General features: G+C 38.4%; 1 protein-coding gene across 6 annotated transcripts in view; it reads right to left on the reverse strand.

The window, feature by feature from the left end:
- Nucleotides 1-17,981, reverse strand: part of TPD52L1 (TPD52 like 1) — a 163,307-nt gene that overhangs the window by 48,697 nt on the left and 96,629 nt on the right. For all 6 annotated transcript variants that reach the window (XM_069077479.1, XM_069077480.1, XM_069077476.1 and 3 more), the window contains exon 3: nucleotides 11,649-11,797. In XM_069077479.1, the coding sequence (XP_068933580.1) occupies nucleotides 11,649-11,797 (149 nt within the window). The remainder of the gene's footprint in view (nucleotides 1-11,648; nucleotides 11,798-17,981) is intronic.

Consider the following 17,981-nt stretch of genomic DNA (forward strand, 5'->3'; position numbering starts at 1 on the left):
GAGGCTTGAGAAAAATATTCAAGGGTTATTCAACCCCAACTTTCCATCCCACTCTTAATTCTTTTGTAAATTTACCAATTCAACTAATTTTAGGGTCTTGGCTCCTAGACTAGTAGTGTGGGGGAAAGCACTGACAACAGAAATCTCCCAAGTGTAAGTAAATGGCATTTAAAAATTTCTCAAAAGTTAATAGAAATCATAAATTTTAAAAAATTTTTCCCACAGAATTGACCACATCAACAAATGGTGATTTTTGTCTTCTATAGATATGGCCTTTCCTTCTAAACCCTTCTTGGGAATTTTTTCTTAGGGGGGAAAATTATCTTAATCTTTATTAGGAAAAGTTGTTCAAAGTAGCTGTCATTGAACATTTTTAAGTAAGAGAAACACTGCAATTTTTACATACCAAGTTATTAACTTTAAAATACCAGCAAGCATTAACCTAGTTCTAGTATCTCATTAAAAATTCAATTATTGAGTATTAAAGAAAAAAAAATAAGAGTTAGTATTAGTGCATGTGCCCCCTGCTATTTTAAAAGGCCCAGACTCTGGGAAGCCCTATTGATTGCATTTCTATTTCAACTCTATGTGCCCACCAATAACAGTGACATGCAAGGAGAATAAGAAAGAGTTCTTGGTCCCTGGCATTTTGTGTTCTATCAGGTCACCTGAAAAAAGAAATACCCTTTTCTTGGCCATAAAACCAACCACAGAGTTCAAGAATACACCTGATGTTTGAAAGAACTTTATTAATGCAAGCTGCTGAATCAAATGCTAAGTGGTGTTACATAAAGGGATTGAATATTAAGGGTTTTCCACTGAGCTCTTAGAACTAACTCAAAGCCAGGAGAAACAAAATAACTTAGAGGTGCTGTTTTTAGAACCTTTACCAATGACGCAGTGTGGTATAGCTAAAATAACACAGAATTAGGAGATGGGTTCTAATCCCTACTCTGCCGTTAAAAATAAAATGAAAGATTTCTTTGTGTTTTTTTGATTTTTAAACTCTATGCATTTTAAAATATAATCTCAAACTCCTTTTCCATCCTCCCCTGAACTGAACTCCATGTGGTTAAGTCCTTTCATTTCTCTGGGACTCTATTTCCTCATAGAAATTGAGGGGGTTGTGCTATGGTCCTTTCTAAAAGGACCTGAAATTCCATATGTTTGTCCCCTTAAAAATGAGGCCTGATAAGAATGAAAAGCTGAAGTGCTGAGGCAGTTTGTAAACTCCATAAAAAACAAAAAAATTTACATTTATTAGGTCATTTGATCATCATAACAACCTTTTAAGTTAGGTAATACTATTATACTGATTTCAAGGATAAGGAACTGAAGCTGAGACAAGTTTTTTGACCAAGTTCATGGAGTATCTAAGGCAGCACTTGAACTCTGGGCTTCTTGACTCCAACTGAAGTGCTCTATCCACTAGATCACATTGCCTTACTGAATGAATCATATCCCTTAAAATGTGAACTTTGGAATAAATTGAAGGACACAGACATAAGTATACAATGGCCATACCATCACAGAAACATGTCACTGACCCAATTCTCTCCCGAATGGCCACTGCAGTAAAAAAGTTCTGGGTTAGCTTAAGTTTATACAAAGCTTTAAGGTCTGAGTGGCCACTGCAGTAAAAGTTCTGAACCAGCTTGAATTTATATAGAGCTTTAGGGTTTGCAAAGAGCTTCACAAATATCACATTTTATCCTTACAACAACCATAGCAGGTAGCAGTTATTCCCATTTTGCAGATGAGGAAACTGAGGCAGAGAGGCTAAAGTAACTTGCCCAGGGTCATGCAGTTGGCTAGTTTCTGAGGCCAAATTTGAATTCATGTCATTATGACTCTAGGTCCAGAGCTCTAATGATTATGCTGCCTAGACTGTGCTCCCATCTGTAAGACAGACAGAAGGACTAGCTTTGTGATGAAGTGGCTGTGTGACTATGGTAAAAAAAAAATATCATTTCACTTCTTTTGGACTCAGTTTCCTTACAGGTAAAAAGAAGAGAGAAGGATTATACAGATGATCTCTGAGACCCTATCTACCTCTAACATTTTCTAATTCTTTTATTTCATTTTTCTTTAGGTGCCTTTCTCTCAGCAACATGGCCACACCAGAAGATAAAAATTTTCCAGAGGCCAATGAACATTCTTTCATCAGCTCTGATTCATTTTTACTTTGGGGAGAAGCAAAGAAACTTTTTCTAGGGAATTCTGTTTAAAAGGGATGTTTGTTGCTTTTAAAAAAATCGACACCAGGTAAGTATCTGCCTGCTCTGTTTAAGATTAAGTTTGCCTTAAATGGTCAGATTCCTTGTTTTGAAACCTTTCTTATGCCAACTTTGTATTTTAAAAAATCAAAAGAAAAGATTTAATATAAAGTTAGATGTAGAAAACCTGAAAGAGTAACAATCAAACATGGCTAATCGTGGTAGGCACAATATTTCATGAGGAAGTGAGGGGCATGGGTTGGTGCAGTGTTTGGGGATTTTGTATGAAAGCTGGGTTTAGGGACGCTGGTTAGACTGCTGTAATTAGGCATCAAACAGCTTTATAGAAGAAAGGCACACAGAGCAGAGGCACTAACTAGTGAGGATTCAATGCCAGTGACCCTCCCATGATTTCAAGCATTCCTCCTGGATTCTGTACAGTCAGGATGGGATTCATAGAATTCCCAGAGAGTACCTGAGTGACCAATGACTTGGAGCTAAGGTAAAAAAGTAACTGCAAGGATTATTGTATATATGTGTAATGCTTAATTTCATTGTGTATAATTATTTCTGAAATGAGATTAAATAAAACCCCAGGTCAAAATTTCCTCATCACCATCATAATTTCTCCCAAGTGTTCATTTTTCCAAAATGTAATTTTGACTCCTTGTTCTGACTCCTTGTTCTTTAACACACACACACAAAATTAACACAAGTACTGTAAAAAGTTTTGGTATTTTTTAAATCACTATGGACTAATTATAATATAACAGAGATTGCTAATTTAAATCCCAGATGTAGCAGAAATCGCTAATTTAAATTCCAGATCAGTGTAATCCAGGACTGCTGATCACTTTCCTCTAGATGTGGACAAAAATTTGGATATGTTTAGTAACATTAAACTCCAGCCTGAGATGTGATATTTGTGTAGGGAAACCAGCTCCATTCCTTTATGAGAGTGGAGCTTTTACAAGCATAATCTAATTGGATCTGGAGGACAAACCTGTGAGGTCTATGGCATAAAGATTATTATTCTCATCTGACAGATAAGGCTGGAGAAATTTAAGTGACTTCACAGAACGTAAAGGGCTCAAAGGATCAGTCAATAATATCTAGTTTAATTCCTTCATTTTACAAATGAGGAAGCACCTAGCAAACTGAAGTGACTTGTCCAAAGTCAAAAGTCTGGTAAAGGGCAAAACTAGGACACAGTCTTTTGGCTCTGTGTACGTTTCTCTTCCTAATATATCTTTTTCTTTTTCACAGTTAACAAGTGTCAGATTCTAAGAAAGTCTTACACAAACGGATGCAAAGTGAAATGACCAGGAGAACATTGTACATAGTAACAGCAATACTGTAATGATCCAAGACAATTCTGAAGATTTATGTTCAGTCAATTATTAATGATTAATTCAGTCAATATTAACACTCAATTTGAAAAAATGAATGTTGAAAGAAAATAGTTTTTACATGAATTGGGGAAAATAAAACAATGAATTTTTTAAAAGGATGTCAGATTCTAGACTAGAATCTTCTGATAAGCCTATTATTCTGGATTTGGCTTCACAATGCCTGTTTATGGCAAATTAGCAATTTTTCTCCTGGTGGTGGAAGAGTAAAAAGTCTTCAGTTATTGTTTTTAAAAAAAGTTACAATGGGGCGGCTTAGGTGGTGCAGTGAGTAAAGCACCAGCCCCGGAGTCAGGAGGACCCGAGTTCTGTTCCAGTCTCAGACACTTAACACCGGCACACACAAAAAAATCTAGTCGTGTAACCTTCTCCAATTGCCCTCCAAAATGGAAAAAAAAAAAGTTACAATGGCCAAAAAAGTCATCTCTGGAAGAGAATATCCATACCAAATGATATCCATGGATTATTTAAATTGAGAGAGTAAAAATGGACCAAGCCAGAAATGTTTTCATGAACATCTCAATGTTTATGAATAGATTTTCAGTTTTATTTGGATTTCAAACTTTTTTTTGCAAACACACATAACATATATAAAAGTCAGTTTTTAAATTTAATCAACAACAATGGCTTTTTGACAAAAATAGAAAAAGATGAATCAAGACTTTAGACTAGAAACTAGCTACTTCTCTATTGGGCTGCAGCAGGGTGGTTCTTGACTTTTATTATTGACTTGTATCAACCTCTCCCCACATCACCCCAGGCTTTTGGTTGTGATGATTGTGGCTGGTATGTGTATGTATATAAATGTGTATGTATATGTATACATACCTTCTGTGCTTTTAAAGATTTATTAACATTCTATTTCCTCCATATTTAGGGTTACTTAGATCTACAAATAAATGATACTTTCATTTTGGGAAAGGGAAATTAATACAATATAGCCTTTGTTGCTGCTGGTTTATTTCACTCTGGCAATCCAATAAATCTACCTTTGTAATCACTGACCGGCTAAATGTTGATAAAATGGGCAATAATTAGTCTTCTCTCTTTAAAACCTTTACTAAAAAATAGTAAGTGACCTCCTCTGAAAACTCACAGTTGATTTCTTTACATGTTTCCTGATAGTGTGTCTGAGACTGAATTTGAGTTTTGCAAATTCATATTGGAATGGGAAGCAGTTCTGTGAATGTTCCAGTACTCTCTCTGGGTCACAGTCCAAATCTAATGGTTCCATTTATATTTATTTTCCCTTTCAAAGGGACATTTATGGCAAAGGCATACCGATTCAGAGGAAAAGTTCATTTGTAAAACATGTATAACACACATGACAGAAGACTATTATGATCAGTATCTTGTAAAACAACAAAAAAGCAACGAGGAGAAAAAAGAGCAAAAGAATAGAATTTTGAGGCACATGACCATTAATAAGTGAAATTAGAAGGAACAAGGTTCAAGTAAAATGGAACAGATCTTCCAACATTTTCATGGTGATAAAGTGAAGCCCTGAAGTTCAAGAATTCTAGCTCATCATGACCTCACATAGTAGAGAAATGTTATAATACAGAAAAGTTCAATTAGATATTGTTAAACAATCAGGAAACGGGGAAGGAAACAGAGCTCAGTTCATTTACAGGAGCTGCAGGTGTACAGACAAAATATGCTCAGACATTATAATGCACAATGTCTAAGGGGAAGAAGACTTGAGACTTTAAGGATGGAGATGCCTCAGGTGAGATAGTAACATTGGATAGCAGTCCCTAATCCAGACAATACCAGACCAAAACTCTCTCTTCTGGAATAAGGCAATTTCCAACATTCCATAAAACTGGTCATTACTTTACAGAATTTTAAAATACAGTTTATTGGAGATATAGAGGTAGAAATTCATTCCTCTTTTTCAACAAAGGAAGTCAATGGAAAAACTCTTCATTTTACAGAAATTCACCTTTCAACTCTGGTAGGTGTCTAAAATGAAAATAAGATTTTTAAGTTACTCACTAAATTGTTGAGATTTTTTGCCATCATAATTAACTTTAAGATGTTCAGCAATGTAAAACAATCTATTTCCTCAATAAAATTATTTTCATGGATTTATTGCTTATTTCAGAAAAATGTATTAATTCATATTATATCATATCTTAGAAATTACTATTTTTAACACATCTGTTTTCTTGTTAATTCTTTGTTAGTAATGTTTTTGATTTGAAATAATTTAGACTCAATGTTATTATTCTTAAGTAGAAAAGGTTAAATTAAATTTTTAAGGGAGATTACACTGGTCTGAAACAAATCCTCTGTTGTTTATTAAAATAGTTTATGAGTAAAGGCACTTCCTATTTGGGAAATTATTTTTTAATGCCACATAATGTTCATGATTACTGCATGCTCAATGTTATTAAATATAACAAGTCATTTTCAAAGTGAATCTTATTATTTAGAGGTAGCTGGGTGGTACAGTGGTTGAGTAGTGAGCCTGGAATCAGGAACACCTGCATTCAAATCTGGCTTCAGACACCATCTTTGTGACCCTGGGCAGCTCATGTAACCTTAGTTTTGCTTTAGTTTCCTCAACTGTAAAAAAATAAAAAACTTACAGGGTTGTTGTAAAGGTCACGACATAATATTTGTAAAGCACTTGGCACATAGTAGGTACTATCAAAATATTTATTCTCTTTCTTTGCCTCACTTCTCTACCCCCAAATGGCATAGTAGACAGAGTATACCCTTAGAAGTTAGGACAAATTAGGACTGAGGTTTTGCCTCTGATCACCCATGGCGGCTGAGTGATCATAGATGGGTCACATAATCTTTCAGTGTACCAGACAACCCCTCAAAATCTTTGATTTACATAGTGCATGTCTGCATTGGAAGAAGGAATTCCAAAACAAGTGTTCCCCACAACAATGAAGTCATAAATATGGACCACAAAACCAAACCAAACCATGTTTTATAGATAGTCTGTCAAACTCAATAACTTAATCTCAATTGATCAAACTGATTTTAAGATTAGAAGGAAACCTTGAGAGCCAATGGTAATATGGAGAGCAAGCTCTCCATAGGGGCACAGGGGCAGAGAGGCTTGTTCAAGGCTTGGCTCTGATACACACTGACTATATGTAGCTGAGAAAGGGAAAGCTCTTAGACTACAGCTGCAGAGAAGGTGCAGGGCTACATGAGCCAAGGTTGTTTTCTCATCTGGTATTCCCTAGACAAGTGTAATCATGGGTCTGTGCCCCACTCCCCTCACCCTCCCAAATAAAAACCTTTCCTGATTTGATTAAAAAGGTATTAAGAACTAAAAACAAATATAAGAAATATGTGTGCCTGTATATTAAGTCTTTTATCTTCACAGGCAGTTCTGAGATCAACTCTGCCAAAACACAATACTAATAAGAATGATAACAATAATATGCTCCATTACAGATCATAATATTTGGTTAAGAAGTTCAATCAACAAGGATATGGGCTGTATACTTATGTCAGATTTCAAACACAGAGCATTTTGTAAATATTTAATGCGTGGGCCGCCCTGACTTCTGTACAACTTGTACTCATTAAATATGCCTGGAAGACAAGTGCTGGCTTAAATACACTTTGAAGTCACTCTCTCTTTTGTGGCAGGTATATGTCAGAAACCATAACAGGCCTCAAGCATTAGGTAAAGTGAGGGTCCCTCTCTGAGCAAAGGCAGAACAGCCTAATTAATGAAATAAGACTACATCTCCTGTCAAGCCAGGTGAAAATACTTTCCTATTCATTCACTTTATCTGCCCACTCCTGAAGCTCCCCAGTCACAGGAAAAGGGTATTAGACATGATATCCAGCCCCATTAATACCAAGAGTTAGCCTCAGAAGACAGTATAACAAGAAAGCAGAAAGTCTAACAGGATTCTATTATCTTGAAGACCTGAGTTTTTTCCCATTAATATTATCACTAAAATGTAAAATGGACCCTGGCAACAACTATGGAGTAGATAGTTGAAAGTAAGCAATTTTGAGAAACAAAATTATTAGCATGGTGGTTATAACATATAGGTTAGGTTTGTGGCTTTTTTCCTTTCTGAGGGAATGGTTTTTTTCCTTCTTCTATAAGCAAGCATCTTTAATGAATATAAGAATATTAATCATTAAGTTAACAATATAATAAAATGAGACTGACTTTCTTTTATGGGTTGTATAAACAATATATGGGTTGTAAAAACAAGGAGGGCACAAGCAACTCAAACTCTTAGCAGGAAAAAAATCCTGATATTCTGCTTACCTATTTATTCTCTCTCCTAGAATCCATAGGTTTAGCCAACCTACCTACCCTGAAAAGAACTCCTGTCCCCTCCTAAAAGCTGTAATCAGGATCAGTCTTCCCTTAAGTTAAACTGTTTAGTTTCTTTCTAGGAACCGATCTATCTCTCTTTTTATCACTTCTTTCCCAGAGTACAGCATGTTTAGGCAGAGGGAAAGTCAATGCTTCTAGGACTCTGCCACATTCTTCCTGTAAGGCTTTCTTCTCTCCAGGAAGCACAGAATCCTCAAACACATAAAACAACTATCTCTTTGCTAGTGTATCTGATAAATTAATATTTGCTACAGAATTTTAGTGCTCTAATTTACCCACTGAATTTTGGAAAGGGGCTGACAGTAGTGACTTTAATAATTAGAATCCCAGGCATTAGGTAATAGGCCAATTATAGAGCTATTTTTAGACCTTTCGACACCCCTAAAATATACTTAACAACTAGCCACTGTGCATAATATAAGCTTTGCTCCTGGTTGTACCAGAGGATGATGGCCAACAAAGAACCCCTTCTACAAACTGATTTCATCATATGGAAAGCAGAGTTCTATCAGTATATAGTTGGGGATGCTATTATAATAGAAATGTCTGAGTCATACATCTAAGCCCAATTTTGGGGGGGATTTCAATTATAAATATAATTTCAGATAATCATCGCTGAGGTCAGTCTTCATTTCAGGGGCCTAGAACTGAGAGATCAGTGTTTAAGATATTTGAATAAGGAAAATAATGGAAAGAAATAATGGTATTTATTGGTATTGGTTATTAATATAAAATTACTGGTTTTGTATTAATGGTATTAATATAAAAAAAGAGTGATTAAGATGGTATCAATACTTATAACAACATATAACTACTTTTTCATTTCTATACAATTATTGTGGGAATGGTCTATGCATGGACTGTGGTATCTCTCAAGAAATATATGAGGAAACAAGCTATGTTTAAAAAATTTATAGCAGATCTTGTCTTCACAGTCAAACAACTAAATGAAAGGTATACAGAACCTCAAATCCTGCTATGTCTTTTGATAATAAAAAAGCATTTGCCTTGGCTGAATAAAATCCAATCTTAAAAGGCTTGCATTCAACAAGGAGGCTCTCATACCTACCTTAAGTTCATGTCAGATTTTATGACAGATGCAACTACAGAGACAACTTTATTCAGTGAGTCTCTGATCACTGAGTATCAAGCAAGGCACAAAACAGGTGTTCTTAGTTAAGTCCTCCACATGCTCACACTTTCAGATGGTACTGTGTCTAAGGGCCACATGTTAAATGGCACAGTGAGCTCCAAATTCAATGCACTTTCTACTGTCCTTTTTTTCTTTCTTGGGTTTTCAGAATATGTGACAGAATCTAAGAACAGAGGCTTCTAAGATGAACCTTATATACAAGAATACTTCAATTAAAGGGGACATTATAAATATTGGTAACTTGGAGTGATTGGCTGACTCTCTGTAGGTCACAGACTACACTAAACTGAAAACTACTAGTGGAATTTAGAGGGAGTACCCTTATCAGTAGCTAAAGCAGTGATCCAAGCCAAAAACAAACTATGCAGTTAAAATTGTGTTGACTACGCAGCCAGGCTAAGTGACTTGTGCAGTAGTACAAGTAAAGTAGGAAGGAGTTACTAAGATTGCCCTAAATGCTGTTCCAAGTATTTATCTTCAAGGTGTTGAAACAAGTTGGAATAAGCTAAGTGTTTTTAAATTGTCTACATGACTTTACTAAAATTACTAGGGAATTTTAAATAGCGCATACATCTGCTCATACTCCAAATGTTGACTGAAAATGACCAAGTCAGGCAGCAATTTAGTATGCACAAAAAAGTATTCTAGGCAAAGGAACAAGTTCCTTCCAAAATTTTAATTGGGAAAACAAAAAATCTAAGAAAAAATATTTAATACCACAACCAGTAACCAAGTTTTTAAAGAAATAGTTGAAAACCTCAAATCTTCCTCAAAAGGCAGAGGATATGGGGAAGGAAAAAGCAGAAGAATTTTGAGCAAGTAGAGCAGTGGTCTCCAAACATTTTTGATCATGCATTTCTTATCAGCAAAATTTTTTTTAACATACACCCTCCTCAATATGTATATTATCTACTTGTTTATGAGTTATATACATGAATGGACATATTAATCACTATCTACATTATAAACTTAGAGAATAAGAAATTTGAGATGATAATTGATCCTAGAGTCATTTGGGAAACACTGGTTTACTGAGCAGGGTAGTGACATGAGACCAATAAAATAAGATTAGTTGCTACGTGGAGAATGGATTGAAGAGTAGATTAAGTCAGGGAGACTAAAGCTATTGCAATAGTCCAGGTGAGATGTACATAAGGCCCTGAACTAGGGCAGTGGCTATGAGTGGAAAGGATGGATTTACAGCTGCAGAGGCAGTTGATTTGCAATTTGGGCTAAGGAAGAAAGAAGAGGTGAAGATGACATCAAGAATGCCTGAGTAACTGCAAGGATGGTGGTAACCTCAACAGCAATAGGGAAGATTGGAAGAGGGGTGTATTTGGGGGGGAAGATACTCTAAGGAGATCTCTAATGTTGTTCACACCCCCCCAACCTGCACATCTTGTATATCTTACTTGTTCCACAGAAAATTTTGGGGGGAGGGAGAATTTTGCCATTCCCTACTACAGAGTTCAAGGCTTACTCACTGAGGGGCACCTGCTGCAAGCCAAGAAGTGATCTGACGAATGGGGTGTGAGAATGCAGGTGTAGCGGCAAGCACCCCAAGCGTCCCCAGGGTTTGCTGCCAGCACAGGTTCTTGGATCTGCTTTGTTAAAGGAAAGCAACTCAAAATGGGTTAACAAGCTTACTTTAATCAGTCAGACATATATCGTTTGCCTCGTTCAGGGGAAAAAGGTCAGCACCCTGAACTTCAAAGTATACAGGCAGAAGTATCAACACAGAAACAGATCAAGTAGACAGCTTTCCAAACTATCCAACCATTATATCCATATCAAATCAACATCTGGGTTTTTCAAAGCAGGGGCTCTGGACAACGGCTTCCCAGAATCCATATCAAATCACAGAACACTTCTCAAAGTGAGCCCCAAAACAAAGCTACACGTCAGGGCTTATATAGCCTTCTCCTGGCTCAGAGAATGTAACAACCTTATTGACTCACTGGCCAATCAAGAAGTATCTACTGAAAAAACAAGCCTTCCACCCCCAGGCTCCAGGTGCACTTTAGCCTAGGGGCAGGGAAGATCTTACAAATTTACATTGCCATTACAGCAGGGCAGAGAATTTTGCCTTCAAAGCTGCTGAATTGCCTGGGTTATAGCAGTTGGGCTGTGAAAGCCCTGAGCAGCTGTAGCAGGTCAGCAGTTGGGTCCTGGGTACTGTGTGGAGTGCTGAACAAGAACAGGTGAAAAGAACAGTGTAGCTGTGCTGGAGATAAGCCCATGATAGACTTTTGCAAGGAGGGAGGGATGTGATGCATCTTGTGTACCCCTTGTGTTCACACCTAAGCTTCCACTTGGAAGACCCCTGATCTCAAGTTGCAGGATTGCCCCAAGTCTCTTTAGAATCTGCCTGATGTACTACCTGGCTGACAAAGTGACACCACCTCCATTTCCTCCCAGGAAAGTGACTCTTTTTTATGCAGCTGAAAAGTACTAATGAAAATCTGAGAAGAAAAATAATACATTAAAGGGGATAGGGAGAATGAATGGGTTGGCAGTGGTGTGAATTCTGTACTTACGCAGTTGTGGTCTGCATTTCATGCCAGCCTTTGCTAAAATTCAGTTTCAACTCATTCATCAGATTCATGCCGAGCTTTTGTTTTATTTCCACCAGATGCTTTTCTTTGGCTGTTAACACTTGTCGTAAAGTTGTGATTTCGTCTTCTAGCTAGATACATGATAGGAAAATTAAAAAAAAAGAGAGAATAAGACCATCTAAAAACCACCTTAATAAATACAAACATGGGATGAATTATCATGTAGTTCCAAGGGACCACATATAGCATTCTAGTTCTGGGCATTTAAACTCTGTGTTTGGTCCCACCTGAGATATACTATACAAATTACTGTATCCTCATTAGAAACCAGAAAGGATAACTAGAATTACAGAATCACTGAGTTGGAAGTGACTTTATGTAAGGGTTATGGGATTTAAAGATCTCCCATGCCCCATGGACGTGCTGACATAGCAGAGCAAGAGAAAGTGAAAAGCCGAGCTAACGGTCCTGCGGTTGGCAGTTGGTGGCGGTTGCCTTTTTTTTTTTTTTTTTGAGTTAGGACTCCGGCTGAGCACTGCCAGGGGCCGGAGCTGCTGGGAGCGTGCTTCCAGGACGCTGGGTGGTTTCTGTGTTTGGGGAGAGGAGGACCTTTGCCTGAGGTAGCCTGTTCTGTTTTAAAGGCTTGAAAATGTGGGTGCTTTCTACTTTATCTACCTGTGTGTAATAAGAATGTAAATTTTAAAGATCTTCCCTGCCCCTAGGCTAATGTGCACCTGAAGCCTGGGGTGGGGGAGGCTTGTTTTTCAGTAGATACTTTTTGATTGGCCAGTGGGTAAAAAAGGTTGTTACATTCTCTGAGCCAGGAGAAGGCTATATAAGCCCTGATGTGTAGCTTTGTTTTGGGACTCACTTTGAGAAGTGTTCTGTGATTTGATCTGAATTCTGGGAAGCCGTTGTTGAGAGTCCCCCGGCTTTGAAAAACCCAGAATGTGGAAACCCAGATGTTGACTGGGTATGGATGTAATGGTTGGACAGTTTGGAAATCTGTCTACTTGATGTTTCTGTCTTGATAATTATGTCTGTATATTTTGAAGTTTGGGGTGCTGACCTTTTTCTCCTGAACAAGGTAAATGATATATGTCTGACTGATTAAAGTAAGCTTGTTAACCCATTTTGAGTTGCTTTCCTTTAACAAAGCAGATCCAAGAACCTGTGTGAGCAGGCACCCTGGGGACACTGGGGTGCTTGCTGCTACACTGTGCCAATGTCATAACTACTGTGATGGCTTTCACTTTCTGGTTTTGGGACTCAGTCTTTTGGTATCTTAATAAATTTTCTAGTTTATTTCCCCATATGGCAAACATGACGTATTTTGTGATGGATAATTATATCAGCATATTTGTAATCTCTATAGGCATTGTGAATATGGCATTGCTGATACATTTGGCGACGAGGATGGGATCACAAAATGTCAGGCCTCTATTTGGAAGCAGTGGGGCTTTAGAGGGAGAAATGGCTATTCCAGGATGGGAGGATTTGCCTTATTCCTCTCTAGCCAGAGAATGGGCTAAAAGCACAGGGCCCTGTGAAAACTGGGAACCAAGGCTAAAAGAGGGAGAACCTGGAGATTTGGAAAGATGTTTGAAAGCAATACCCATAGAACCAGGCAAAGAACTGGCAGGAGTGTGCAGGAGAGGCTGGGTGCTGCTAACAAGTTATCGCCTTATGTGTAAAAGTAGGGATAAGCTGCTGAAGGAAAGAGCTAGGATGGCTAGGGATTCAGCTGGTTTGCCTGAGGATTTTTCTGTGTCACAGTACTCAGAAGAGCAAACTGGAGGGACTCATGTGGTCCAGGAGCAAGCTACTGTTCATGTAGCTAAAAGGAAGCAAAAAACTAGCAGAAGGCATGTGCATGCAGCTTTTGTACAGGCTGGGCAGAGTTGCCCTGACAGCTTCCAGGAGAATGTGTGTGAGGAGAATGGAACAAGGTTAGATGAGGAGTCTCCTAATGTAGAAGCTCTCCCCATACGAAGAAGAAGGCAGGAGAACCACCAAGGCAAAACAGAGTCCAGGGAGATAATTGAGGATTTCACTCAACAGGAGATCACTGATATATTGAGTAGATTTACCCAAAGAATGGGGGAGTCTTTAGTGTCTTGGATAGTAAGAATCACTGATGAAGGCGCAGGAGGAATAACACTGGACAATGAGGACTGTTTAAAATTCATAAGTATCAGTCAGAATCCTTTTGTACATCAGGCTTTTAGGGATCACCATATGCAAGGAGGAAATAACAAAACGAATCTTCTAGCTTTAGCTGCAGAAGGTTGCAAAAAGCAATATCCAACTGAATCTATGTGGCCTAGGGGAGACAGACCCTGGTACTCACTTAGAGACTGTATGAGAAAGTTAAAGGAGGAGGTAATGAAAACTGCTATCCTGATTGGAGATGCAAATGCATATTATGATACCCCCCTAGGAGTTCCTCATAGAAATATCATAGTGAAGACGGCTCCTCCTGCATATAAGCACCTAATTCTGACTCTTTTAATTGGAGAAATAGGGCACCCTCTTTCAGAGGTGCTGGATAAGATTTCACAATTAAGCGATTTAGGGGAATGGGAAAAAGACAAATTGCCTCTAGAGAGAAGAGTAAACAGCCAGAGGATTCAGAGACAAAATAGACCCACAAGAAGGGAACTGTTCACTGCTCTATTAAGAGCTGGGGTGGACTTTAGAAGAATAGATGGTATTCCAACTGAAGAGCTGCATAAGCTGTACCAAGAAAAAGTACTTAGCATTAGAATGAACAGGGAAGCAGGAACCACCCCCGCAGGTATTTCTGAATCTGAATCTTTGTATCCATGTTTGCCCCACCTTCAGGGGGAATACGAGATAGGCCAAGCCCCAGCCCAGATAAAAGAAATATGCAGAAGAGATTGCAGACCCCATATTGGTTTAACAATATATTGGAAGAATGGATCAACTACTGTGACTAGGGCACTGATTGATACTGGGGCTGAGGCCACACTTATCTATGGAAACCCTGATAAGTTTAAACATGGAACTCCTATTACCATCACAGGTCTAGGAGACACTGAAATATCAGCCAGACAGGTTAAAATAACAATGAAAATTGGGCAGTTACCTAAGAAGGAATATACTGTGGTTGTTGTACCCATTCCTGAATACATCATTGGAATAGATGTATTGAGAGGCATGACTCTGAATTTACCTGAAGGAAGATACCAATTTGCTGTGAGGAAGATAGGAATTAATTAATACAGTTTTAGTGGGAAAACTAAAAATGGACCCAATCACTTTACCTGAACCTTCTGAAGTAATTACTTTAAAACAGTATCGTGTGCCAGGTGGGCAAGATGAAATTGCCACTACTATAAAGGAATATGTTGAAGCAGGAGTGTTAGTCCCTACAACCACAAGATGGAATAATCCTGTCTGGCCAGTAAGAAAATCAGATGGGACATGGAGAATGACTGTGGATTATAGACAGTTGAATAAGGTGACTCCTTCTTTGTATGCTGCTGTTCCAGATACCATCACCTTAATAGAAAGGATCCAGAAATATGATGGGACTTGGTATGCAGTTATTGACTTGGCAAATGCCTTCTTCACCATCCCAATAGACTCTAAACAATGGGACCACTTCGCTTTCACTTGGCAGGGTAGACAATATACTTTCACTCGCTTGCCACAAGGGTACATACATAGCCCCACTATTTGTCACAGGATTGTGGCTGAACAGTTGGATGAATTAAAGCTACCTGGTGTACAGCTTACCCACTACATTGATGATATCATGATACAGGGAAAAGATGCGAAAGTAGTGGAAAGGAGTTTGACCCTTCTAATTGAGCATATGAAAAGTAAAGGGTGGGAAATTAACCCTGCAAAAGTTCAAGGACCAGCTCAGAATGTGAAGTTTTTGGGTATACAATGGAACAAGGGGCTAAGGGAGATTCTTCCTCGAGCCCGACAAAAGATTCAGGATTTTCCTACCCCTACCAATAAGAAGGAGGCCCAAAAGTTCATAGGATTGTTTGGATACTGGAGGCACCACATTCCACATTTGGGACAGATTTTAAAACCTTTATATAGAGTCACACGGAAGAAATATGAATTCGATTGGGGACTTGACCAGAGTAAAGCTTTTGAAGAAGCCAAGGCTGCCATACAATTGGCCCTAGATTTGTGGCCCATGCAAAATGGTCCAGTGGAATTGCAAGTGACTGTACAAGATGATTATGCAAACTGGAGCTTATGGCAAAAACAACAAAGCCGAAATGTACCTTTGGGATTTTGGTATAGGAAACTCCCTTCATCTGGAGTCCAGTACACACCTTTTGAAAAGCAGTTGTTAGCTGCATATTGGGCTTTGGTGGAGACTGAACAACTGACTGTGGGCCATGAAGTGATATTAAGACCTGGAATCCCAATTATGACCTGGGTAATGAGTACCCCAGCTTCTCACAGAATTGGACATGCCCAAGAGGCTAGTATAATCAAATGGAAGTGGTATATTCAAAATAGAGCGAAAACAGGCAAAAGCGGAGTCTCTGCTCTGCATGAATCTATAGCAAACATAGAAATTGAGAGGAGTGACACACCCCCTGAGCCAAAGCAACGGTTGGTACAGTCCACTGTAAAATGGAATGAGGGATATGATGTATTAACTGAGGAACAAAAGAGACATGCATGGTTTACTGATGGGACAGCAAAATATTTGGGGCAAAAAAGACATTGGAAAGCAGTGGCCTATAACCCATGTACTAGAAGGACTTTGGAAAGTACTGGGATAGGTGCAAGTAGCCAATATGCTGAACTTATGGCAGTATATCAAGCCATCAAAATAGAACAAGGAGGACAGTGTCATATATTCACTGATTCATGGGCGGTAGCTAATGGGTTAGCTACATGGATGCCCATGGGGAAAAATGAAAATTGGGAAATTCATGGTAAACAAGTCTGGGGCAAAGAATTATGGGAAGATATCTGGAACATGTCTTTGGTCACTGACTTGTCAGTTTTTCATGTAGATGCTCACGTGGCCCCCACCACACCAGAACGTGAGTACAATGCTCATGCTGATCGACTGGCAAAGATTGCTACTGAACGTATTGTTCCTACTTTGACAACAACTGATGATCCGGTATTAGCAAAATGGGTCCACCAAACAGCAGGCCATTTGGGGGTCCAGGCCACACACCAGTGGGCACAAGATCGAGGTATTAGTATCTCTCATTCACTGTTAAAACAGATAGCAGAAGAATGTCATATATGTCAATTGGAAAAGGAGCGAACTGTTCCTCGGGTAGTAACTGGAGAGATAGCAAGAGGAAAAGTCCCAGCCCAAATCTGGCAAATAGATTATATTGGTCCACTACCACTGGATAAAGGATGCAGATTTATATGTACTTGTGTTGATACCTATTCAGGTGTACTAGTAGCTTGTCCTTATAAGAATGCAACCCAGAAAAACACTTGTAAAACCCTAGATCTCATAAGTCTATATTATGGAACCCCAATGCAGATTCAAAGTGACAATGGGTCACATTTCAAAGGCAATGAAATGAAGAAGTATTGTATACTAAACAATATAGAATGGATATATCATATTCCATATTATCCAGAAGCATCTGGGTTAATTGAAAGAATGAATGGATTACTGAAAGAACAGTTGAGGAAGTTAAGTTCCAATAATTCATATCAACATTGGAAGGATAATTTGTTCATGGCTTTGCGTAATTTGAATAATAGACCATTGGGAGGAAGTACACCTCTAGCCAGAATGATGACCCCCAATCTGCAAATTAGAAAACAACAAACACACAAGATCCCAAATATTGAGTATTGGACCTTGAGGCCAGATGTCCCAGCACCGTACCCAGGACCACCTGGTTCGGTGGGGTATGATTTACATTGTTTAGAGGACTTTTGGTTGGACAGGAAAGAAGTCAGAAAAATTTCCACTGGGATATGCATAAGAATCCCTAAAAATCACTTTGGACAGATTTTACCCAAATCAGGATTAGCAGCTCAAGGAATACATGTATTGGCTGGAGTAATAGATTCTAATTATCAAGGAGAAATTGTTGTAACATTCCAGAATTTAGGTGAGGGGCCCATACAGATTCACAAGAATGATAGGATAGTTCAAGTGATTATTGTTCCTTGTAAAACAATGCCACTTGTAAAAACTGACCCTCCTTCCAAAATAACTGTCACAGGAACTGAAGGATTTGGTTCTAGTGATAGAATAAAATCAGGAGCTAAAGTATGGGTAAAACGGAAGCCAGATGATGTTCCAAAGGCTGCAGAGATTATAGCATATGG

Source organism: Petaurus breviceps, unplaced genomic scaffold (genome assembly GCF_028583685.1).
Source record: "Petaurus breviceps papuanus isolate PSGF00001 unplaced genomic scaffold, PetGlider_PUasm1.0 90977, whole genome shotgun sequence".
Lineage (NCBI taxonomy): Eukaryota > Metazoa > Chordata > Mammalia > Diprotodontia > Petauridae > Petaurus > Petaurus breviceps.